General features: G+C 38.5%; 1 protein-coding gene across 1 annotated transcript; it reads right to left on the bottom strand.

Moving 5' to 3' along the window:
- Window positions 1-608: 608 nt before the first annotated feature.
- Window positions 609-27,142, bottom strand: CIP2A (cellular inhibitor of PP2A). The gene is made up of 22 exons (XM_071433472.1): window positions 26,463-27,142; window positions 25,285-25,432; window positions 23,495-23,607; window positions 21,509-21,603; window positions 20,784-20,880; window positions 19,725-19,847; window positions 19,431-19,573; window positions 18,603-18,678; window positions 17,311-17,538; window positions 16,668-16,827; window positions 15,671-15,812; window positions 14,777-14,876; window positions 13,795-13,913; window positions 11,064-11,256; window positions 8,742-8,816; window positions 8,548-8,658; window positions 7,617-7,813; window positions 5,649-5,758; window positions 4,883-4,886; window positions 3,781-3,863; window positions 3,147-3,286; window positions 609-2,115 (listed from the first exon to the last, which is right to left on the bottom strand). The coding sequence occupies exons 1-22, from the start codon at window positions 26,631-26,633 to the stop codon at window positions 1,945-1,947; spliced, it is 2,799 nt and encodes a 932-aa protein (XP_071289573.1). The 5' UTR covers window positions 26,634-27,142; the 3' UTR covers window positions 609-1,944.

Raw genomic sequence — 27,142 nt, 5'->3', positions numbered from 1 at the left:
GGCTTTTTGCCTACATGACATGTAGACATGCTGGCATGTGCCAGCACAAAGACCTCAGCACAGATATTTTGGCCACACTACTACCACAAAGCTCTGCCTTGTTTGTAACAGAAATAAGTATGGGGTGAGGGTGACAATGAAAGCTGGGAATTGGTTCAGGTGAAGCTTCCCATTCCATCTTCCATGTAGGATGAGGATGATCAGTTGGACTTAATTCAAAAGTAAGAGTACCATTCTAGAGACTGTTTTATCCCAGAGGTGGAAAAGACTCTACTACTAATAGATCTAAACAGCACACAAAGACAGCTTCCTAATTTCAATAAAAGAGATTTCACCAGGGAAAAGCAAATGGTAGGCACTGTCAGTTGGAATGAGTGGTGAAAGAGAGGTGAAGAGATGGAGAATAAGGGGAAAATGAAAGCCTAAAATAAACCACTATCAGGGAAATAGAAAAAGATCAAAGGATGTAGAATCTAGACTAAAGAGGAGTGCTAAAATGAAGACAACACACAACAGGTGATGAAGAGCATCAACTCCAAACCCTTTACTGTGTCATTATTCCCAGTAAGTACACCAAAAGTGAAATAGACAGCAGAGAAAACACATAGTACAGAAAAATAAATATACGTTTAAGGGTATTTTTAGGCATGAATGAAATAACATACAAAGCCATACAGAATCACATGTTAAATGGAAAACTTTCTCCAGATAATGTAGAATAAAAGGCAGCTACTTTCAGGTAAGAAGTACTGGAGTCCCCTATATTGAGATGTTAAGGTACTCAGAACTAAGACAGCACAAAAGTCTCTGCTTGTAGAACATGCAATTGACAACCTGACATGACTCAGATAATTAAAAATCGACTCTTGTGGAGCTATTTTTTGTGCTGGTGCCAGCTACTCCATGCACTAAATGAGAGACTGTGGGGAAAGGGAAAAAAAGTCCGATAGTGTGGTGTGGATAAGGCACATAACATGAATATGAAAACAGCACTGGGAACTTTATTACAGAACTATTTTGATTACAGAACTGGTAATACCACGATGCCTATCAGCAAAATCCCTTACATAGGTATTTCTTTGCATGAATGAAGTATAAAAATCTCCATTTTTTTTTTTTTTACAGTTAAGAGTAACATATTATCTTTTTTAAATAAAATTTTAAACAGATATCAATTTATTTGGTAGTTCCATTAGCCACTATTCATTACCATTTGGAAAAACACTACCACAAAAGAACACAGAAATGCTGTCAAAATATCTTGATGTGTTCGTGCATTTATTAATTCTATGCAACCCAGAGTTCAGCTACACTTGGCTTAGAATAGCATACTGAAACAATGTATTTTTCCAGTGGGGGGGGGGGGGGTAAAATCAATATTTATATAGTCTGGATTCTGTCACATAAATGCTAAAGATTAATTTATCATTTTCTGCAGACATGTATCTTATTGCCATCTTACTCTGGTGAGCAGCTTGATGTCTTCTCCCTCCCATTCCACCATTTGACAAAGTCAAACTGGCATTTATCAATTTAGTTATTAACATGCTTAGCATTCCCTACTAGAATTTTTTTACTCGAGCACTTTCTGGTAGAAAAGGAGGAAAAAAACCCAAATAACAAAACCTTCCCAACATTCACGTATCCCTTCCCCATGACCAAGACATTTAGAGGGAAAGCACCCATGTCTGCAAATTAACTTTGACACTAAAAGTTTTTAACCCCTTACACTGACAGTTACCTTCCCAACTGACTTTGCAAAACTCCAACAAAACCCCTTAATTCAGCAGCTCTGATAACATTTTTTTTTGTTGCTGACCTTTGTAAGCAATAACTGCATTATGCAAAAAGGCAGCCAAACTGCATGTGCTGTGTACAAAGCTGGCAGTCACCCCTGTAATTTAGCTCACTTAACAGAACTCATAAAGCACAGGAAACAGAGCCCTACAAACTGAGGTTCACTGTTTCTACACTTTGCTTGCCATCACTTAGTTTGTGAATTGCTGCAATCACGCTGGCGTGTATGTCCAGTTTTTCCTTCTGCAGATTTATGAGTGCTTCTTTTTCTGCCAAGCATCCTTCTAACTGGGATTTTTGAACTTCCAGAGAAGATGCCTGCAGAAAAAAAACAAAATATTATAGCTTCCTCTATTACCAATGGAAAAACACATAATACAGTGAAAGCTGAGTGGCCTGGTGGTGAACTTAAACAAGTATTTAAAAAGCAGTTTTAAAATTACAAGCTTGTTTCAGAAATCTCCCTCGGCTGGTGCTCATGAGTGATTACAGCTAGTGCCACACTGCAAAATGTTGGATACCATGGGAAAGCACCAACTCCTTCGTTATCATGGTGCTACCATCTACATTTCATTTCAAGCACCACAACAGTAAATATTTACTGAGAACAAAAGAAATATTTGCTATATACTGGATAACATTGCCTGAAGAGATTAAGCTTTTGCTTCCAGGAAATGAAAACACAATAAATTTGGTTGTCAGACTGCACACTTTGCATTTGCTGATCAGTTTGCATGTAAAATGAATCTCTGCTTTGTGATTTTAGAGGGAGTCTGACTTGCAGTCAAGGCTGCACTGAAGCTTGAGGGATTAGTTTTGTGAGTTTTTTTCCTTTGTTTTTTTCCTGTTAACTTTATCTTGTTGACTTGGTACAGCCAAAGTAATCTCTCTTTTGAAAAAAACCCACCTTTTCTTGGAGATAAAAATGGTTTTTTACTAGAATTTCAATGATCAAAAGAACCCCAGGTGCATTTTGGTGCATACATATGTACCTTAATTCAATGTGAGAAAGGGCTGACCTACATTTTCAGTAGTCAAAACTACTGGAGGAATTCATTACATTTTGTTATTTAACATTATGCCACAGGTTTGGTGGGTTTTTTTCCCTTCCCAACAACATTATGTACTCACATGCCATGCCACACAGAGTCTCATTAGAATTTGATCCTGACTTAAAACTCAAGAGGTACGCAATTGAAGTTGAGAGAATTTGTTCTTGTCCACTACTACATCAGCTACTCTAGGGTCTTGAGGTACTTAGCTACCAAAGTACTGATTTACCAACTCTATCAATTAAACAGATACCTAAAACTCCAGTCTCAGGAATGCAGGCTCAAGTAATCCCTTACCTTGACACTCAGTTCTTCCCTTGCTTGCTGTGTTTCACTTAATTCCTTTCTAAGAATATCGATAGTTTGTTCCATATCTGTTTTTTCTTTCTGTTGAGTTTTTATTTTTTCTTCCAGAACATTTATATTCTGTTGCAAGGCTTAAGAGAATGAACAAATTAGAAGATCAGATATCAAACTTAGAAAACAGATACTGCATTGGCCTGGGAAACAAGGGGCTTTTTTTATTAATATTTTTTTAGACTCAACATGGCTGCTAATTGAATTACTGAGTAGTGCCACCTACTGATAAATTTTAGAGGTTGCTTCCAGTCATTTGCAGAGTTAAATTAAGCTCTTCTAATTTGCAATTCATACAGAAAATAGTTCTAATGGACATGTTGCAAGAAGATCCTGAAGGGACATAATATGCAGAGATTCAGTCAAGTCTGGGAAATCAACTTCATGCATCCTTTCTAAAAGATTAAAATTTGTATTTGTTTCATTCAACTATTAAATTATGTATCTGTGCCCAACTTTTAAGTTTTACAAGTTGCTCATTAAGATACAGCAGCTTATCTAGAGCCTATAATAACAATATCTAGTTAATACAGTTATTTCTCTAGCTTCAGTGACCTTTAGGTAGGTGACTTACTTGCTATTGTGCCATCTCTCTCCTGCAGCTGTTGCTGTAATTCATTTCTGTGATGTTCACTTTCTACTAACTGTGCAGCATTCCTAAAAGTGCAGAGAAATAAATTTTAATGACTAAAATGAGATATGCCACCATTTCCCTGTCCTAAGAAACTAAAATGATTTTTGTATTATTTCCTGTTACTGTCAAGAGCTTCATCCATCCTATGAATGTGCATGGTGTCATTTCCTTCATGCCACCATGACCCAGTCACTGCCCTTCTGTGATCATGGTAGGAACGACTGAAAAGGCTGATACTGGGAGTACAAAGGCCAGAAACTGATGCCTTTGATCACAGCCACAGATAATTCAAAATACTGTGGCAGAACTAAAATTGGCATTCAATGCAAGTAAAAATTCCCTGCCATTAGTGATTAAGGATGCTGGGGTTTTAGCTCTTACTATGCTCCTGAAGAGACAATGCAATTAGTAAAACCTGTTTCAGGTATTATCCCTGTATCTATACACAAAAAATACCATTCTGAACATCTCCTGGATTGTCACACAACACTCAAAAGTGACCATACCATAAGACAGTGACAAAGCTTTTGTACAGGCCTGCCTCACTTCTCACTAGTTTGGGTAATCCTCCGTTTCCACACTCATTTAATACAGAGGTACTGGCATCTACCAGTAGTACAGCTCTAACATGAGCACTTCACACTCTCTGAAGCTAATCTACTTTTTCCATTACCAGCCAGACTAATTTCTAAGGGTTATTCTACTTGCCACTTGCCTTGCCTAGATGGCATCTGCTGTTGCTTTTGTTTACTTGTTTATCCACTTCCTATCTACCAGTTTCTAAGCTGCAGCCTCTAGCAAGAAGGAGGGACATATATTTCCTGTGTCTCCATTTCTGTGGCAGTTCAAGAGTATCTATATAATAAACTGCTCCTCCAGACTGGCATTAACAAGGGTCGGCTTTCATCAGAGTGCCTCCTCAATTACCCTGAGCTGCATATTGCACCACTCGATGTAAGTAGCCAAATTTGCTCAGTAGCAAACTAATGTATCACTATGAAAATTTTCCATCTGAATCAGAACTCAAGGCAGTGATTTGGACTGCTCTGATTACTCTCAAGGCAAGAGCCTGGAAGGGTAAGGTGAACTTTCCGAGTAAAACCAAGAACAGCATTTTATTTCTCAACTGAATTCAAGGCCTGCCTATGAACATATTTTAAATACATCTTCTGAAAATTATGTATTAAATAAAATCTGTCAAGAGCCTATATTCCCTTAGTTACATTGGTGAAAGGTACACCAGACCTCTATTTTAAGCCTCTATTTTATTTATCAAAAATGAAAAATTACAATTTCTCTTCAAGAAGACATAGGTAATACTAGTTTTATAGTTAAAAAAGATGTTTTATACGACAGGCAGAATACCATCATGACTTCTAGGGTAACTTTCAAATGTGTTCATTTAGTAGGGTTGGTTGTTTTGGTTTTTTTTTCCAACTTGACAATATTAAGAGAAAACATACAGGCTAAAAGAAAGTACAAGGAAATTTTTGCATGATAAAAGCATTTAAGAATTCAACGACAACCAAAATAACACCTCCATGCTCTCCCATGGGCACCTGAGAATTGGGTCATCATCTTTCTCTTCATACTATTGCTGAAGTCTGTCAATACTCCCTCACCAATTGCTCCAACCAATTAAGGAGCAAATAAACCTAAGTCAGTACTACAGATTCTCATCAAAAATAAATGTATAAACCAACCCAGCATTTTTGGCTAACTTCACTTCTCAGATGTTACTTAAAGCACAGTTGAAAAACTGAGACTAAAGTGTTTTAGTTTTACTGCTTCACTTGCTTTAAAAAGACTGATCTGCTGCTTGAGTGATTCATTTAGTTTCATCATTGCTTCCACTTGTTTATTTAGTGAATTGCATGTAATCTGTAGATCTTTATATTGCCTTTCAGTTGTTTCATACCTACAAATGAAATGTAATTGCTTTTGAAGAGAGCTTTTACTTTAATAGTTTGCCAAATAAAAATATTTGATATGATCTATGCGATCATCCCACTCAAGTGACAAGCAAGGTGTTTTTTGGAAGGGGGTGTTCAGTTGAGTGTTTTTTGGTGACAGCTGGCTGTTAGTGTGTTAGATGTTTTGGGTTTGTTCTTTTTAAATCAACATACTTAGAATCATAGAATCATTTAGGTTAGAAAAGACCCTTTAGATCATTAATCCAGCACTGCCAAGTCCACCACTAAACCATGTCCCTAAATGTCCCATCTACATATCTTTTAGATACCCCAGGGATGATCACTCAGCCACTTCCCTGGGCGGTGTGTTCCAATGCTTGACTTGGAAGAAGAAAACAGACAAACAAACAAACCAGCCAAGCATCAGAGGATCTCTTACATATCCTGAAGTATTAATGATCAGGAAGCAATCTCCTTCCAGCAGAAAACTTTTTGGAATTGACAAAACTATAAATACCTTTAGAAATTTGCGAAGAGCTAATCTATAACAGTTTGTGTATGTCAGTCATCTTTTAAGGTACCCTATGATCTTCTAAAATCTTGTCTTGTGATACTAAAAACTGAACATACTGAAGACAATGCAGTGTGTAATTAATACAGGCTTATGAGGCAGATTTCATGCTCTAAGCAAACATTTTCCTACCTTCCTACCGAAAGGCAAATTCTATCCCCTGGTGTCAGTTAATTGATTGCTTTCAAGAAACAGCATATATGAAGTATGAAGGTTGTTTTAAAAAGTAAGTTTTTGCTTTAGAAACAGATTGTAAGGATTTGAAAGTTTTGTTCCTAGTTTGGAGAATTTAAAACTGTTAGATCCTAGACAGAGGCTGATTTGTTTCCCATGAATTAGACAATACATGTTCACAAAGTGTATGACTGCCTACAATTCAAGCAAAAATGGAGGCACTTCCACAGTGACCATACTAGACACTTATTCAAGAAATCTAGTAATGGAAAAAAGTTTTATACATTTTCCTCCCTCAATGACTCCTTTATTGGCAGCAATATGCTTTCAAAATTGTCTAATAATGCTTGCTTCCGTTATTAAGCAAAGAACTTGATCTCAATGTTATCAGTTTCTTTGCCTTGCTGACACCTAGTGTCAGCTCGTGAGTTGAGAAGTCAAAACTCTCTTAGGCCTTTATTCTTCCAAGGCAAATATTTTGCTTGCAAATATTTTCTATCTTTATGTTCTTTGCATGTCTCACATATTCTTTTTAGCTTAAGATCCCAAAGAAATAATGCTTATAAATAATTCAGGACACACAATGTGTCTCCTTCCCCCATACCTCATTTTTACCCAATTTAAGTCAAATTTGGTAGAGACTTGACCAACAACACCAAGTCCTACATTATGCAAACACACTGATATTGGCTGTTTCTCCAGAACTCTTGCAAGCATGTCATCAAGACAGCTTGTAAGATCAAAGAGAGATATGGAGAGCATGGTATAATGCTAACAGAAACTAAGCATTGTTAGTTCTGTGTCTTCGAGAACAACACTCTCTTTTTATACAAAGCTTGTGCTATTTCCTGAACTGGACCTTCAGCACCTACAATTCAGTTCTCATTCCACTGAAAGCTGAATGTTAATACGTTAATAAATTTAGGTATGTAAATGTAACATAAATTTGAGTTCCTGAAAGACCTTATTGACAAGCATACAGAAGAAAAAATAATGACCTTTTCATTTAAGAACATGACACAGCATGTAATGTTGCTCTTCTAATGTGCCTAGCACAGTAAAGGACATCAGAACTCTTTTCATATTAAATATTTGTTTAGAGATCCTACATGCCTTACCTCTGAAGGAGATCAAGAGTGGATTTTTTTAGTATTTCATGCTCTTCAGCAACTGCCTGCAATTTCCTGTTGTGCTGAAAGAGCTGCTCAATATCAGTCTGTGCTCTTTCAGATTCTACCTGTTGAGCCTTCAACAAATCGTTAAGCTCTTCATTTTTGCGTTCTGCATCCTTCAGCATTGCAGCAAGAGTTCTTGCCTTGGAGTAGAAAGACACCCCCAAATAAAAAGAAAAAAAAAGCCACATACATTAAAGGGAATTCTGTTTCTCCAGTTGTATTGGGCATGTTTGAGGCCATAGATCTAACACCAAAATGTCACCATCTACCTTAAGAGAATAAATTCCCTCACCTAATATTAACTACAAATTAATTGGTTCACTAAATTCCTTTAGCTCCATTTATAGACAATCTGAGGGAAGAACAAAGTAAAAGATGATACATTTTAGCTGTGGATTTAGTAACCAGTAGCACAATCTTTAATGTAACCTTTAAAGAATAGAAATTATTCTCACTTTTCAATGTGCAGCCCAAATACACACCCCACAAAAGCAAGCTTTATTTGAAAGTTCATCTCTGACCAGTGAATCAAAGGCACAAACAGGAAACAGTTCTTTATATACCAGCAAATTCAACAGAGAATTCTAGTAAGTGGGTTTATTACTTTTTAATATTGCTGAATTATCACTAATGGCTATCAAATGATAACAAGCAGAGTAGGGTGGTTTTGTTGCCATCCTGTAAGGGAAATGGCATTAAAGAAAACTGTGCCAAAGAACAGGCCAGAGGAAAACAGGATTTTCATGATGAAATTTAGGACTGCCTTAACTTGCAAGCACAGCTAACAGTAAGCAGTATAGTTTTCACATGTGATCACAGTTAAAGCTACCCAGATAATCATTACTCAGTCCCACCTTGAAGTTCCTCTACTTACCTCAGACTCAGCCTGGGCTCTCTGACACCGGTACTGAGCCATCAGCCTCTCAGCCTGAGCCAGAGCTACTGCCTTTACTTCCAGTAGATCCTGCAGCCTCGTTTCTTTAGACTGCATATAGAGAGAACATTTCTCATTAACATTTTCTGAAAGTACCAACTGCAGCATCCCCATGCACATTAGGCTGTACTTACTGCTAATGCCAAGAGCTTCTGCTCGTAGACATCCATTATGTCAGATATCCTCATATCAGCCAAGGGCTCCTTCATCTGTGGAAACGTTTTCCAATTACTGATACTGGAATTTTCAATTTACTTAAACAGGTAATGTGCCACTAAAGAGCTCAGTAGTTCTGTGAACTCCCCCTGCCACTAGACTTTCTGAATTCACATTTTTGTGTCTGAGGCTATCTACTCAAAGATATCCACCTCACCCTTCCTAAAGTTTGGAAAGGGTGAGGAAAGTTTGTGAGCAATTGAACTGGTTAGGCTTAATAGGATTCATCTGCAGAACACTATCAGTCCAGAACTATAAAAAGATAAAATCACCATTCTAAAATCATTCCCCTTGGTTCAATCTTTGCTGAAGAATTAGCAGGCCCCTCATAGGCCACCTAAAATAATCTGCCCTAAGATTAACAGCACAAAATGCGTATGGTTAAAACTCCTTGTTTATACTCTGTTGCTTTCTCAACATACATATTAGGAGAAAAGGCCCAGGAAAGTTTTTCTAGGATACTGGAAAGGATACTATTGAGGACCTACAGAGCCTACTGTGTTAACCCGGTGACTTACTAGAGGAAATGCACCATGGATGGCACAACAAGACCTAAGTGTTTATTAAAGTATATGCTGAGTCAAGTGAAAATGCTACTTAGATTTCAGGGTATTTTCTCTTAGGCAGTGCTGCTATAACACCCGTTCTGAGCAGCTGTTCACAGATGCTGATGCACAACCAAGTGCAAACTATGCCAGCTGTTCATACATTGAACACCTACAGAAAAGCCTGCAGCATCCTGAACTACTATGTATGAATGCTTTTTGCAAATTAACAGGAGACCCTGTGTAGCTCCAGTTCTCAGCTCATTTTTCTGTCCCTAAAGTATGAAACAAGTAGTTTATTTTCCTACTTGCAAACTTAAAATATCTAAAGGAGATAGAAATTACTACAAGAAAAGCTCTAAGAATGAAATTCCCTTCATTCTCTCTGAACAGTGATACTATGAAAGTGTTTTCTCAATTATGTTTTTACAAGCATTTGAGCTTCACACAATACACAGAGAGAGCTCAAGTACTGGATATTTTAGAGTGAATGTGTATATTGCTTTTGAATTACTAATTAGAAGGTCTAAGAAAAGAATAATTCAACAATTCATAAACAACTTTCACCCTAAAAAAAAAATTGAAGCAGGTTTACAATCTGTCACATTAGTGTGAAGCTGCTGCATTAGTGCTGTGTAGGCACCTGTGCTTGCTTTGATTTACATTAATATGAACACAGCAATGCACCCACAGACTGTCATGCAGTCCTGAAAAGAATGATCAATGGGAGCATCCGGTGGCAGAGTAAAAAGTAAGCCAAGGAAGACTCACCTGACCTTTTTCACTGTTATTCTAGCATCTCTCTGAGATGGTAGTTCTCTGCTAGCTAACTGGTACCTCTCTGGGTTTCACTTTTATCAGTTACAACAAAGAGATAAGAGTTGCAAAGCTAAGGCTGGAGGCAATACCACTCATACAGATATCAACTGTTACCAAGAAACTTTCAATTTCTTTTTCCAATTTGCATACTGTTCTTTTAAGCCAAAAGAAAATAGAATCAACAATCCATCTCTCAGTCTAAAGCAGCTACAAAGCAGCTAACTTGCTTTGAACAGAAAAGGGAAAGAGGAGATATATCCAGTATCTGCCAGGATGCCCCACAAAGCAGCACATGGTATGTGGTTCCTGGTTGGGTGTTTCATTCACAATGCAAGTTGCTGCAGAGGGAAGTAAAAACTGCCTTCTGAAATAATAACAGCACCTTTCCAAGAAGGCCACAAAAGCTGAACTGCAAATGCTAGAGTCAGCTATAGCCAACCAAAGGGGAATGTCAGTATGCATGTTTTAGGCACACAAGAGATGCACCGCACTTTTCTAAAGTAGCACAGCATCTCTACTCTATAACAGGCTATTTCTTAGGAAGCAGAGGGAGGAGGTTCCTTCTATGTGTCCCTGCAAGTCTAAGCGGTTGGACTGTACCTGGCTCCTGCCTCTGCATCTGACAGCTAAGATGACCGTGGGCAGACCCTCTGGAGAGGGCCCTCAGTAAGGAGCCCTACCTTCAGGTGTAGCTCAATATAGCATCTCTGAATTCTGCTCAGGAGCTCAGTAAAAAGAGTGCATTCCAAACAGACAGGAATCTAAACCAAACTTGACTGTTCCACATACAGTAGTCTGACACTTGGATTTTCATTTCCATCCCTTCTGGTAAAAAAAGTGTCAAATGTTTCACAAGGGTATATAAATTCTACTAACCTCTAGTCCAGAATGAAGTTTTTGTATTAATTCCTCAATATTTGAAGCTTTGGAGTCATTACTTGAAGGATAGGATGAAGAACACCTCACTGAAGTAGTGCTCGTCACAGGTGCCTGCATTTGGATTCTCTTTGCTCTGTGCTGCATTTCTTGCTGTCTGTAGGCATTATTTGCTACAATGCTTTCACCCAGCCTGTATAAACATGAGGCTGTTAATGACACAACCTGCTACAAATAGCATTGCAAGGACTGAAGATGAGATGTACAGTCACATTTGCATTACCACAACTTACAACGATGTGTGTTGGGCATGTGCTCAAACTGGCCAGAGGTACAGAAAAAAGGGGAAAGAAATGTATCATGGCTAACTTTTAGAGACAAATACAGAATCTCATCAGAAAGGGTATAGTGCTCACCTCTTTTTGAGCAACAGATCATATCTCTTATGCACCTGAGAAACAGGTTATTTCACCTGTTACTATTCAAATTAACTAGGCCACTGTTTGTATCAAAGAAGATGGAGAAAGCATTAATAAGAATTTTTATTGGCATAAAAATAAGATTAAATCAAGAAAAGGCAGAGTGCAACCAATAAAGCTCAGTTTTTCCTTGTCTGCCATTCTATTTTACAATACTGTATTGCATACAACACATTTGATTTTGTAAGTTTTAACCAAAATTTAAGTATGCAGATAAAAGTGCAATCTGTTTAAATTTGTATAGGGAAGAGAACTCAAAAGCTTAGAAAAAAAACCACCTATATTCAATCGTCTGTATGTAATTTGTGGCTGGTATTTTCAAGGCAGGTACCAATAACATGTTTCAAACAAGAATGATAAATCAAGAGCTGATTTTAGAGGCACCAATTATAATTTTTTTGCTCTTGATAAATTCCTTAATCACTAAGCTATCTCAGCCACTTCACTGAAGTGCTGTCTCAATTGCTTCCTAAGCGAGCATAGCTTATTTTTAACTTGCATTTATAGACATGTTATTTGGCTGTTCCATTGTACAATTCCAGACATTTGATTTTATAGATCCTTCTTTTTTCAGCCAGACTATTCATTACTGGCTACTATAAAAATATTTCTTATTTCCACAAACCCATATAATTATGGAATAATTAAGATTGAAAGAGACCCATCTACACACCACCTAGTTCAACTCTCCTGCTCTTAGCAGGTTGCCCAGGACTATGCCTTGTAATTTTGACTCTCTCAAAGGATGAAGACTCCACAACTTCTTTGGGCAACATTTTCCAGTTTTGACTCACCTTACAGTAGTTGGGTTTCTTTTCTGATATTTAAAGAAATCTAAAATCTTCTGATATTTAAAGAAATCTGATATTAAAAGAAATCTAATCTAATCTGATATTTAAAGAAATCTAAATCTCAGTTTGTGCCTACATCTATCCTATCAGTGGATACCACTGAGAAGTCTGGCTCTGTCTCTTTTGTTCCTTTCTATCAGCCATTTCAACACACTGGTAAGAAGCCTGCAAGTCTTCCCAAAAGTAAGCAAGCTCAGCTCTTGCAGTCTCACCTTGTGTAATACATGCTCATCCCTCAAACTCTTCACTAGACTCACTCTAGGATGTCTGTATCTCTCCTGCACTGGAGAGCCCAGGCCTAGACACAACAGTACAGGTGTGGCCTCACCACAGCAGAGCAGAGAGGAATGCCCTCCTTTGCCCTGTCATCAGGACTCTTCCAAGTGCAGTTCAGGGTGCTACTGATCATCTTTGCTATTCTTGAAGACAGAAGTTACATTTGTTTTCTTCTAGTCTTCAGGAACCTGTCCCAGTCACCATGAATTTTCCAAGGCATTCTGGAGTGGCCTTGGAATGACAACAGGCAACTCTTTAAGCACTCAAGGGCACATCCTGTCAGGTCTTCTGGACTTCTGTATACTCAGTTAGTTTAGATGTCCAATAAGCTGACCCTGTGCCGCCCAGAGTACGTCTTGCTTCCTCTAGGCTTTCCCATTGCTCTCAGGGACATTGCTCTGCCTTTGGGAATCCTTATCAGTGAAGACCAAACAAGACATTCAGTATGTCAACGTTTTCCATGTCCTTTGTCAACAGGTCCCCTGCTTCACTCAGCAGAAAAGCATACATTTTCATGTCTGGCTTTTGCTGCAGATGTAATGGTCTTTCTTACTGCCTTGATATCTGTCATGTTCGACTCCAGGTTGTGATACAATTTGAAATTTTTTTTTTGTATTTTATTACATCTATGGAAATAAGGACTTCACCAGAGTTTCTCAATAATTTTTCCATTGTTTAAACCACCTTATTAAAATACTACCTAAACTGCCATCTGCCTGAGCCTTAGCCTAATCTGTTCTTTCTTGGAAGATTCTGCAAAAGGGTGAGCAAAGCTTTAAGAACTGAAGAATGACACATTTGACAGAGTTCATTAGAGAGAAATCTGACAGTCAGATGCACCCTAAGTTCCAAGCACAGATTTCAGAGAGATGAGCACAGGGACAGGAGTCAATTGCTCCTCTGCTCTCTAGGATCTGACATAAAATGAACACCATCAGCATTGCGATGGCTTCCTCTGGCCTCTGCAGGATCACTGTGGTCTCGTAAGTGCACATAAAGCAGAAACAAGACAATTTTTCTACAGTTTCTGTGTCTGATAAGCTGAAAATAGTACTCAAAAAAACATGAATATCACTAAACTCATAAAAATGTCAAATGTAACCAGAGTATCACAAAAATACTTACACTACGGCAGGAAAATCTGGTAAGGGTGCAACCTCAAACAATATTTTAAGCCCCATTTGGACCCGCTCTCCGTGGTCCGATGTTAAAGCAAATGTCAAAGGTGTAATCAAGCGCTGATCCTAAAAATAAATTAGTTTGGTCAAAACAAGACACAGCAGACAACAACAACAAAAAAACCCACAAACACAAACTACCAAAACATCACAAGGCCCATGAGCACAGCAATGCTTTATTCAAAACTTAAGTTACCTTCTTAAAGTTCGCCCTTCTAAGTTTCTGAGCCTGAAGTCCACGGAAGACATGTGATTTTAAAAGTAGTCTATACTTCTGAGTATTTGAAATCACATTTTACATTAAAGGCAACTCAACAGGTAAAGAGGCTAGTTAATTCCTGCAACTTTTCAAGTGCTTGAAACTCAACATAAAAGGTCACTAGCAGAAGTTATAAAGATTAATTGTGGACTGTAAAACTCATTGTTACCCATTAAATTACACAATTCCCATTCTAGAATGAAGAATCTCCAAAACAGCAAGAAGTGTTTGACTCTCTGGATTGCTTTTCCATCTATAAAGTAATAAATTAAGGTATCATCTGACCAGAAACTCTTTTGGCCATGCAAAGCTCCAAATCAGATGTACATACTTAATAGTAACCAAACCCAAAAATGCCATGGTAATTGTTTTCTAGTTTGCTACCTTTAAACTGCAGTCATAATGCAGTCTAAAAAGGATCATTCTTACCAGGCAGCTAAAATATCATTTCATATGCATTACCAGAACAAATGACGAGAGTAAAAGCAAACTACTGTTATTTTAGAAGAATAGTGACACAATCTTTAGGAATTGTGCATAAGGGACTGTACTTTCCTAGAAGCCTTACCACTTCAGAGATAACCACGCAAAACATTTATAACTAAAACTACTGTAGTGCAGTGACACTTTATTTCACAGATACACTTCATAGAACATTTTAAAATCATACCTGTAACATTTTGTAGAAGCTGACCTTCATACCAGATACATCCTGCTGCAATCTGCTCATAAGATCAAGTGTTTTCAAAATAATATCAGTAGCAAGTTTACTTTTAAACATCCAAGTAGAAAACCAAATTGGGTGGGGAAAAAAAAAGTGAGATATGTCAAATCAGCACTGACAAATCCAGTCAATTTAAAAAAAACCCTAATAAATACCTTCACAAAGAAAATAAATATATCTAGCAAGGCAATGATGCTAGAACCAAAGAGATCATACTGAGTTCCCTGGACATGTGCCTGAGCTTCTCCAGCATGTCAGGGATGGAAACAGTGAAGACCAAAAACACCAATTCCAGTTGAAAGTGAGGACGGTTTAATTATAGGTCCAATTATATTTCACTGGGTTTTGGCCAGTGAAACTGGCTGTAAGTTATAGCTATAGCTAAGCTATAAGTTATAGCTAATTTATAGCTATATTGACTCTTAGCTATAATAACACTGAGCTGAAAGAAGTGTGCATTTAATTTTCAGTGCAACAACTGAAAATCATTGCGCCCCATAGTGATGTGTGATATTTTGGATCTCTGGTTGCATAAAATCAAAATAAGAAATCACATGCCACGAGCAGTTCTAGTAAGCTTTCACTTGGATCAGCCTGAACTACTGCATGGGTTTTAAGGTCACTATTCCACATAAGTGGATCTCCAGCTTATGCCAAAAACATTATCTGAATAAACTGACCAACAAGATTACTTTTTATTCCACAAAATACCAAGTTTAATTTACTACCAATATTGATTTAAATGGTACTTTCAACTACTATATTCTTTCCATTGTAACAATATCACAACTCTCACTCTAGTCATGCCTAATTAGATTTTAGATAAATATGTGTGCTCACCACATTTTAGAGTCCACCAATTTTGTCCCAAAGCCAGTATCAATCCCACAATAAGGAAATTGGTGTTCTATGAGACATGTGCATTGGCTGGCAGTCAGCACCTTCGAGACATGCATTTTCAGTGTGTCATCTCTGCAGAGCAGTAGGCAGAGTTAAGAATAAATTCAATATACCTATGCCTAGGTATTGGCATCAAAAGGCAGTATTTTATAATAATAAGGCTAGGGCACAAAAGCTAGGGCATCAAAGCACAAGAGCCTCTAAAAATGCTTGTAATACCCAACAACATAAAGCAATTAATTCATGCCTAACAAATCAAATAAGCTTCAGTTTTCAGTTAATACATACACTTATTGGAAACAGACAGTGAAGGCAAACCTTAATAAAATGGATGGCATAAAGAAGCATAGTCAACAAAAGGCAGGGACCAAGCAGTCCCTAATACAAGACTCAGTTACCTAGAAGTGAGCCAGCAGAGACTTCTCCACAGAACTCAGCTTAAATGCAGGACTACACCCTGCAGTCATGTCCCCCTTACTAAACTTACTGTGGACACTAAGGACTCACTGAGGAGTTTACAACTGTATAATTCCATGTTATTTTTTGTAGTTTCTCTTATCTAAGTTTGTATCATATTTGGCTGGGAGTTGCACTTGTCTTTGCTAGGCAACAATACTATATGGATCAAGAAGATGGCTGCCCAAATTCCCCCACAATTTCAATGGAAAACACTCATCTTTGTTTTTGATCTGCAAAGGGCTTCTGTTCTGTTGAATAGCCACATTTTATCCTGCACCACTGTATTAAAAAATAATTTCACAGCAATTAGAAAGCTACTTTAGATCTTGCAATATGACACTCCTAAGTAAAATTAGGGCAAATATTGTCATTAGAAGCTAATAAAGTGTCCCAAGGTGAACATGCCTTTTAATATCTTAGAGCAGATCATGGTGGAGGAATAATAAATCAGTTGCCAAGAAGCACATTAAAAGGATATTTGTGAGGACATTAATAGCCTTGACCATTCTTTCACACTTTTTCTTCACTAATAGCTCATCCACAATCTGTTCTGGCATCTGAAGATGATCAAGAAGAACAGGCAGCAGAAGATCCATAAAGTGTTCAGCTGATTTACCATTCTTATTGTCAGTAACATCCTGTAGTAAAGACATTTTATGTCAATATTGGAAAGTACAACACAAGAAAGCCAAGCTTACTCTACCCCTTCCTGCACCAGTCTGTGTTCCTGCTTTCCCAGTCTCTTGCTATTTCAGGTGTAAGATGGCTGACCAGTATCATACTGGAGGAGGAAGTTTACAGGGAACAGAAACAGCAGGAACTTCCTCATTTCTGTAAGTCCTAGAAAGGAACTCTGATAGTGTTCTACCTACCTCATGACTTCATAAACTGCCTTGTCTTCCACTTACAACACAGACATATTTCTAAAATACTGCATGTCTTTAAAAGAACGGTTGTTTCATGAAGTATGTTTCTTCCAACATAACTATTATACAATGAACTTTATTACAGGTATTTTTGTATGTGCTATTTTTCAAGTCAAACTATAACAGTTGCTTAAAAATAATTTAAAAATAAGAGCTACTAAGAAGCTCTTTAAACTCAGTTATCAGTCTTGGTACCTCAAAAATCTCTTTGAGTAGTTGCAATGCTAGCCCTGAACAGTCTTCAGAGCCTTCCAATGGTTGGTTTGACAAGTGCACCAATGCAACAGATGGTTCAAAACTCTTTGAGCTAGTCACAAGTCTGGTGTTTGCAGAGACTGGCAAGCCAGCTGGTTCCAGTATCGCCTGCCGCAGGATGTGACGCAGTTCTAGCACAGAGCAGAAGGCAAGCAGCAGCTCTAAGATCTGTGTGAAGTGAAGAAGAGTTCAAATACTTTTAAATCAAGAACTTATACAAAAACTGCAGCTCCCATAACACAAGTCTAAAGAGATACACAAGTTCTATGCAACTCCTTTTAGCACTTGAGTTTTTCGAGGAATAATTTTCTTTCTTTAAAGCCAAGTCAGCAGCAGAAATAGTTCATTGGACTGGTGAAGGCTTGTGACAGTATTCAGTGTATTGCCTTCTTTTCTTCTGACATGGCTGCTGGCTAGTGATACAGTAAAAGTACAAACATGTATACACTCAGCATGAAGAAAGCCGTCAAAGAGAAAAACAGACAGGAATGGATGCACATCTCTGAGCATGCACAAAGAGAAAACCACCCTGGAAAGCTCCATGTCAGCATGCCTCTCTAAACCAAATAAACAATAGCAAAACCACACAGAGAGAAATAGTGGCATCTATTATTAACTAGGATGTGTAACACATTCATAGAAAAAAGCTCTAGATCTGTTTCACAGATATATTTAGCCCCAACATTTTCACATTTCATATTTTAGACTTTAGTGGCAGATAGCCAGTTTCATTTACATAAGGTGGTAGCGACACAAAGCTGAATGTAACAGTTCACTGCTTAAACAAGTGGCATCTATTTGTTCAGCTAAGGCAAGAACACTTATTCCTACATGTTTGGGACTAGCATCATGGTTCCCTGATCACCAGCTGAAGTCTTAATAGTAATAATTCAAGGTTTAGAGAGCAAAGTGGGATATACTGCATTCCTGGTAGATGCCAAAATTTCTAATAGCCAAAGCACAAAAGGTGTTTATGTTGGCTTTTTGCCTTTACATCTGTTGCCTGAAAGCAGACGCACAATCCGGCAAAACCCCAACATTACAAATTCAACCTGACAGCCTTTTGAATAACTAGAAAATATAAACCTGGTGAATTCTCTAGGTCATTTAAGAGTCCTGAAGACAGTGTATTTTATGACCAACCCTTGTACACAAGGAACCTATTTATAATAACAGAAGAGAAACTAGTTTAGGAATGTAGCCTCAGCCTTTAACAGAAAAAGTATAAATACCTTAGATGATGAATCAGGATCCCTTCCATGAAGAAGATCTAATACTTGACCAAGGCAAGAGGTGAAGTGCTTGTACCTATAGCATGCATAGAGAAGAAAAAAATTATAAAACTGAAATTTCAGCACATTTAGACAGTTACACCAAGTGATGAATGAAAGTGCCCTATTCTTCTTCTTATCCCCAAACACTTCAAATACAGTGACAGTTTTGATAACATAATTTCTATTTAAGTTTTTGATAATTTAACAGCACAAGCATTAAAAATATTTAAAGTTATTTATCACTAATAATGAAAGCAAATTCCTTAAAATAAGCTATGATTTTTCAGCTATGTTTACTGCTTGATTTAGATTGAAAATCAGCACCTAAATTCTGCTAGTGGAAAATTTGCAAAACTACTAGTCAAGCTCTCCACAGAACCACTCTATAACCCCCCATTAATAAAATTATTACTTCTTGCAATTTCAATTATACTATTCCACTTCAAGATTGTATAACACTGTAAAAAGCAGCATAGCTACTCATCTTGTTGTCTGACTACCAACACTATCCAGACAAAACATTACAAATATTACAGAACAGAGTATTCAATATTCCTTCAGTGACAATGAAAGAAAAAGGTTTTAAGTCACAATTCTGTGTCAAACTAGTAACCCAGCCACCCTTTAGGTTCAGATATAGCAGTTATAATTATAATCAACTAGCAACATTCAAAAAGCATCTTGGGATTTTTTTTCCCCCAGTGTTTGGTTTAGAATTCAAATAGCATACAGCAAAGAAACTGAACTAGAGCTTAGGAAAAATACTTTTAGGAAATGGAGCCATACCTGGTAAGATAATCTGCAACTTTGGGGTTCTTCATAAGATCCATGAGTAAATCAACAGAATATTTTCTTGTTAGAGTATCTCCATTTACAACAATATTGAATATTAACTGAAATGTCTGATGGATATTTCGAGCGTGAAAGAGCTGGAAGGAAGAAGAAAGTTGTGTATAGGCACATACTTTGCTGGGTGTCTTGCTCATTAAAACTAGGTGGAATTAAGATTTTATTTGGCCAGTGTGACAATTGGTTTTATCTACAACTTAAGAATAGAAACTACTTCAAAGACACACTTACTTTTTCTCCTACTTCTTCATTTAGGGTAAGGCTTGATAACACCGAAAGTGCAAACACAACCATAGTCAAACTGCTGTGGGCCAAGAAACTTATTAAGGTACGATAGAAACTCTTCACATTATTCTACAGCAAAAAGGAGAAACAAAGATATTACAAACCCATCAAATTTGCAGGTTTGACATTTCTACACATAAGCCATACAAATAATGAATAATACAAAAAAAATGTTAGTATGGTAACAATTCTCTGGGAAAGCTATTTCATTGTTCTGCTGCACAATACTGGCATTGATGTTAATATTCTCTTTTCAACCTGTATAAGGAAAAATGAGAAACAAAACAGAGAACCAATGAAGGAAGAAATTCCATCATTATTTTAAGGAAAGATGAGAAAGTCATTTTGCTAAAGCCCATAAGAGAAAATAATCACTGAAAATTGACTCTTATCCCTTCTCTGATTAATGATCAGATCTGACAATAGTTTGTCCCTTTTTTTTGCCCCCTGCCTCTTCCAAGGTAAACAGAACATTTGCTTTTATGTAGATTAATTTCTCTTTCTGAACTAAAAAATAAAATGTTTGCACTGATTTATGAACACACAGGAACAAAGCAGTTCAGATATGTATATGTATTTGAGGATTCAAGGACCCTGACATGAAGATCAGTGCTATTTTATTGATTTATCTTTTGAAAAGCAAATCTCCTTTTTGCTTATCAAAAATCCACCTATAATCTTTATGTTTTAATGACATTTAGTTTTTTCTATGGAAGAATGATCACATTTTCAATTCACTTTTCAGCTGCAGAGAACAGTTGCAAAAACCAAACACATAATACAAGCCAGGGCAACTACACAGCAATGTACCAAAGGAAAGAGGATATCCAACTTTCTGTTCTGCTGGTTATTTTCTCCAGCATGGGAGAAACAACTGCCCTTCGGCAGAATAAGCAGAAAGTGTTAAAGTGCTGAAAGTGTTAAAGAAGTACTAAGCTACCTAGTAGCATCAATTAACTCTTACCCTTAAGCTGGAGAATCATGACACAAAAGCAAAGCTCTTACCGAAGATTTTATCTGACTTTGAATAGACAAGTTGTGACGACAGAGGTTTGCCAGGAGTCCTAAACATGGTATTGTTAACTCATCTTCAGCGGATTGACTTAAAAGAAAAGCCGAAAAGATGATTTCATTGAAGCATCCTGAATTTAATTACAAGAAATTGCAGGGTGGGGGCTGGGAGAGCTGGGTGCTTGGGGGACTTATATTTTGTTTTGTGTCTTGGCAAGAGCTTGTTTTTTAATGAGATACCATTTCACCATGCAAAGCAAAATTCAGACTGTAATCCATGCAGTGTGGGCAGCTTTTAACTGAGTACATCTGGAAAAAACCTAAAGTATCAGAGATCACTGCTATCAGAGGTTGTTTATTAAATATACTTATAAGTTTCATTAGATTTCTTACAAGAGCACTTGAATCAAATTTTTATTAATCTAACAGGTCTGCTCCTAGTGACAAGCATGAATTTCCTCCTGGCTTTTCTCTTTATTAGCTCCCTGCTCCCACAGGTGTGGAGGTGGGCTGAGGCCAATTAATATTCCATCGCTCAAAGTCCCACAATCACTGCATTTGACAATCTGCAACAAGTACATGGTTTTCAAAGGAAAGTGATAAGTCAGAGCACAGCTCACTCTGGAGACCAGGTTAGTACAGTACTCTAATAGTCTTCAGAAAGTTTAGAAACTTAGCTTGCTGTTTCCCATAAGAAAAGACACGGAGTACACACTTACACATGATGCATTAGAAACAGAATTAATCCATCGATGTTGGCACCAGCACAAAAGATGGGAACGTTGTAGGTTAGTCTCTGCAGCAACTGAATACCCTGAGGAAACAGAAAGCTGTTCACATGCTTGTCCTACACCATCTCAGGAGAAATGTTACAAAAGATGAAACTGAAAAGACAAATATCAAAACACCACAACTTAATTTTCAGACTCTAACATTAACAGAACAATTACATAAGCTGCTGCAAGCACATTGTAATGTCCTAACATACTGATGTACTTAGTAAAACCCAAAAAATATTATTAAGATTTTATTTTGACAGAGGAGTTACCTTTTCAGCCAATTTGATGCCTTAAGTTTAGCTTTCATATTTTTCAGATTCTGTACTGCCTTAGTGTGTAACTCTGAGCCTGAAGTGTTAGTAAGTTCTCTTCATAGAGTAGATAGACAAAACAATCATTTTCCAGCTTGGGAACCAAGGACAACTGTTACCAGCTTCAGGCCCAAGAGTATAAACAACAGAACTGAAGATACCAAACATGGAGGATGGGACTTCATAACCTGAAGCTGTAATTAACCCCAATATGTAAATAGACCAAAACTTATAAAAGTGTGAAACCTTGTGACCATTTTGGGTCCATCTTGGATGTAGCCCTGACCAGGCTCTTGTACTGCCCAAGGTATATCCTTTTAAGGCCTTTTAATAAATACCTTCTTTATTTTTTAGCTCTGTCTAGTCTCTGTTCCAGGTCAGCCTCTCAAGGCATCACATTCAATTCTCTACCTTTGCCTTACCAGCAAGTTCTCCATTCTGTCAGTGATAAACAGGCTTTGTCCTATTGAAAGGTCTAGAAGTCTCATCAAAATCCAAAAAAGCACTTTGCAAGCTCTTGTAGAAAGGATGCCTACAGGAAAACAGGTTTGCTCTAAAGACTGTCAACAGATCTAAGGTAGCAAAGTCCTTCATACAGCACTCTTCTGGCACATAACCAAAGTCAATACACTCAAACATGACAAAAATCACAGCAGAGGTTAGCAGTTGAAACAAAACCTCAACATTTAGATATCTAAGAGCTTCAAGGCATTAAGATTGGATCTATCTGGTGACTGCAAAATCTCTCCTATTGACTGGTGATTCACTTGGATCCCTAGATCTTGTGGTACTCCTAGTGCTTTGAGAAATACACAAACCACAGGAATAGAGATCTTTACTTGATGCCTGACTTATTTTCCACATAACAAGAGCCATAGGACTACCAGTAAATTAATTTTCTGCTTTTCAGAAAGAGACAAGTGACAACAGGCAAACAGCAAGTACTTACTGAAAGCTTAGAGGAAAACCTGTGCATATTTGAAAAAAATAAAGCAAACTTTAAGGACAGGTTAAAATTGGTGAGTTCAAACTGATAGTCAGACATTCACTTAAGCTTTGATTAGTACAGTGCCTGGCATTCACTGGCAGATAGCACTGACCAGAAAAAAGGAGGCCACACATGCCCTGCAAACCTCCCATGAAAACAGGCAGCCACAACTTTCCTTTCACTCCTTCACAGTTACCTGTCAAAGTACTGATTAGACAAAATGACCTCCAGGCTTGTGTTATGAAATGACTTATGTCAGGAGAAACAGCCAAATACCTCAAGTGGAAATCAATCTTCTAAGCTCTCAAGCAATGACTTCTTGAAATAATTTTTAAAAAGCAGCATTTTTTTTTTGGCTGGTTGTTATTTTTGCTTTGTGGGATTTTTAGGGGCTCTTTGATTAGAGCACGTGAGAAGCCCAGTAAGATTAAAGAGAGTACAAAGAACTCTATAAATTGTTAAATTCCTGTCACACCCACCTCAAACAGCAAATAAAGCACACAACAAAGATCAATTTTCCTTTGACACATTATTTCCAATAGAGCTTTTGAAGGGTTATTATATGCATAAAGTATAATGTTCATTATGCAACAGTAGCCAAAAATTATGAAGCATTAGTTCCTTTACCTGTAATAAGACTGGGTCACTCAGATTAGTAGAACTTCGATGGACCACTCCTGCCAGCACGCTAGTCAGATTGTGTGTGTCCTGGAGAGCTTCTCTAGTCTCTGTGTCTGAAGCTGGAATTTGGGAATTATTAGCAGAACAAACTGTCATATTAGCTACCAGTTGAAGCAGAAGCCAATGTCTTTGAGCAGTTCTTCACCCATGTTTTAAAGGTAATTACAAATAAATGACAGCTCCTATGCTCTTGCCTCTCTACCTCACCTTTGGACATACAGTTAATTATAACACTAATCCATTTCCTTAAGATGGTTGGACACTGAAAGAATAGTCTGCCTCCTACCTACCAAGTTTCATTTCTGAGATCTTGAAACCTGCACTTCAAAGGCTTAGATCTTAATGAGCTCAGTTTCTTGCCTCACACTATGGTAGAAAGGTAGACTCAAACTGATAACCTGATAGGGTTATCTAGCATTAGTTAAATAAATAAATAGAAGCCAGTTCTGCTTAGGCAATCCTCAGAGTTGTAGCAAAACAAGTAGAGCAATAGATCATTTGGAAGAGGAATTAATTCTTAAAATTTTCCAGAACCCTATAACAAATATAATTTCACAGTAATTGTTCCAAAAACATAAAAGGAAGCTCAGAGAGGCTTAAACTCCATGAATCACAGAAGATAAACGAGGGAGTGTCACAAAGGACTCAGATCTTGAATAACTACTCATATATGATGAGAAACTAAGCAATGATGGGATAATTTTTCTCTGTATATGTAGGTTGTGCTCTGAGCACAGAGCTCCCTGGATATTGCAATCCCATTTCCATGAAATAGAGGGGAAAAAAAAAAACCAAAAAAGGCATTTCAATACACAAGCAAAAGGCAGTAGAACCTCTTTGCTGTTGGGAAACTTGATGCTCATAGGCCAGGCTGTTGGAGAGCCCACACTGCCAGAAAACACTCCAGTGGGAGAGGCAACCTGAGGTGATGACAGTTGAGGATTGTTGCAGATGCAGACAGGTAAAAGATGTTATAAAAGAAAGGTCTTATAAAATATGGCTTAGGCCCTGCTACTCTAGCTAAAGCTAGCAGTAACTTTTAAGTTCCCATGTGAAGAAATCATAAAAATGAGAATTTGTTTGCATTGCAACCTGTTCTTAGAGAGAAAAATAAGTGGCACCTGCATAAACAATAGATCTGTCCCATGACGATCCACCAAAGCTATATGTAAACACCTGTAGATGGAGAGAGTCTTAACACCTACACACACAAGCACTTTCTAACCAATGAATTAAGGAGCAAGAAAACTACTAGCCCATCAGAGTTGAGCACGAGGTCTGTGAAAACTGTGTAAAAATAGTTATGAGAATAAAGAATTGGCTTCCTCTGCACGAGGAAACTGAGTCCCGACTGATTGCTATTACAACAGAGGATGTGACACCACTTCTCCCTATCCTTGCACACCCTAGCCACATTTCTCACTTAATTAAAAAAGTAGTCTTTTCCAGCTCCAAAATAAAGGACAAGAGAATAATTTCTCACTCTACCCAGTGGATAAATTCTGACAAGCATGATCATTGTCATTCAGAGGGATGACTTCAAATCTCCTTCTCACTGCAAAACTTCTTAATAGGTAGCTTAGCCAAGCACTCCACTACAATGAAAAATACTTCATCTTTCACACCTCAAGCTTCTTCCAAGACATTAATCACCCACAACACAGACAGATAAGACAGCATCTGTCTTATCTTCCCTTTTCCAGACAAAAGATAAAAAGTTCAGATGCAAACCTTACCTAGCTGTGATAGCAAAGTAACCACAGACAAGACCAGAGAAGGGTTTATATTAGTGTCCTCCAGGAGCTCTACAAGGCAACTGAGACATTCACTTGGTAGAATCTGGTTTGAAGCAAAAAAACGAGTAAGCTTCAGTCCGGAGATAACCTGGAGATGAAAGGAGAAAAACCTTACTTACTCAACTGCAACAATGTAATTGACACGGAAGTCGAAGCACAGAATTGTGAGAAATAGATTTTGTCCTACTTGACAAACTGAGAATGTAAGTGTCATTGTACTGGGACATTTATGTTCATGTGTGCTGGGGGGAAAAAAAGAGGCAGAAATGGAAAAAAAACCTGTTTTTCATTCCTTTATGCTTGGAAAGTACCAAGTTTATTTATTTTGAAAGAATAACCACGTCACCATCAGCCTGCCTTCCAAAGGCCTGAACAGGGACCCAAAGGTGGCACTCTGCAGGAAGGATCTGCAGGGGCAGTCAGGGCTGTTTTGGGAGGACTCTGTGGCTGGAATGAAAAAATGGAACCTGAGCTAGCAGAACCCTTCATAAGAAGAGGCCAAAAATTATATACCTTTACACCAATACAGTCAGACACGATTTATATTTTGCATATGGGAGACACATAATGCTGCCTTTGTGTATTCCCTCTGTATCTCCTTGCAAGGGATATAGGGAAGAAAGCAAAGCGAGATACTAACTCTCGCATAAACAATTAAAGCAATTAAAATAAATTAAAATAAATACCAATTAAAATAAATCTGTATTTGAAAAAGTAACTTGGAGATTAATTCAAAGTTGTACACAAAGCTGTACCACATAAGTTGTACACAAAGCTGTACCTGAAGATCAGGGAAAGGAACTGGTCCACCTCCTTAGTGAAAACTCCAGTTTCACTACTCCTTAGTAGCACGGAACTAGAAAATTCCAGATGCAAGACCAATTCGTCATTCACACGCTATTTTTTAAGCTGTGAAACGATTCATGCGGGCCAGAATTTAAGGGATAAATAAAAAATTAAGTCCCCTGTAACCCACGCTATCTGCTTGCCCTGGGTGCATATAGACTCACAATACAGCTCTGTAAACACAAACACACCATAAGACGTTATAATAAAAGATACCACAGCACCCCCCATGCCCCGCTCCCTCCGCGCCCCGGCACGGGCGCCGCTCCCACCTCCAGGCTGCGCTGCAGGAGCGCGGCATTGTGCGCCGTCTTGGCGGCGCGGTACTCCGTGGCTGCGAGGAGCAGGGCCTTCATGCAGCTCGGGGGGTCCATGGCGGCCCGGCACCTCAGACGCTCCACTCGGCCCTCACTCGCATTTCCCGCCGCCGCCGCCGCCATCATGACGCAGCGACCACTGAGCGCGAGCGGCCGCCGCGCGGCAGCACGGGAGACGTCGCCGCCGCCGCCATCTTGCTTAAGGGAGGCAGGGACGGGCAGCAGCCACGGCTTGGGGCAGGTGGCGACTGCGGATCCGGGGAATGCGGGCGCTTGGATCGGTGATAGCGGCTTTAGGGCTCACGTGCCGTCGGGGCGATCCAGAGGGATGCTTTTCCTAAGCGGAGCTCTGCGTGGTCGTGGGGAGCTGAGTCTTCCAGTCGTCCTGCCTCTGGAGGGCTGCCTCCGATTGGAGGTGCTGTCGCTTCCCACCTGGCTCCCGCAGCCCTGCCTCACCTTCCTGCTGTCTTTCTAGTACCCATGATCCTTTCCTCTCCTATTCGGGAGGGCTTAAGCCTGGCCAGATGCCAGCCTCCCCCTCCCGCGAGAGAGGCCAGGGAACCACGGGCGGGAGGGAGAAGGTTTAGCAGTGTCCTGGCGACGGTGGGGACCGAACCCGGGGCCCCGCGACCCCG

The sequence above is a fragment of the Agelaius tricolor genome, unplaced genomic scaffold (assembly GCF_023055355.1).
Source record: "Agelaius tricolor isolate 1412-34295 unplaced genomic scaffold, bAgeTri1.0.p SCAF_9, whole genome shotgun sequence".
NCBI lineage: Eukaryota > Metazoa > Chordata > Aves > Passeriformes > Icteridae > Agelaius > Agelaius tricolor.
This window is presented reverse-complemented; position numbering and strand designations above follow the sequence as displayed.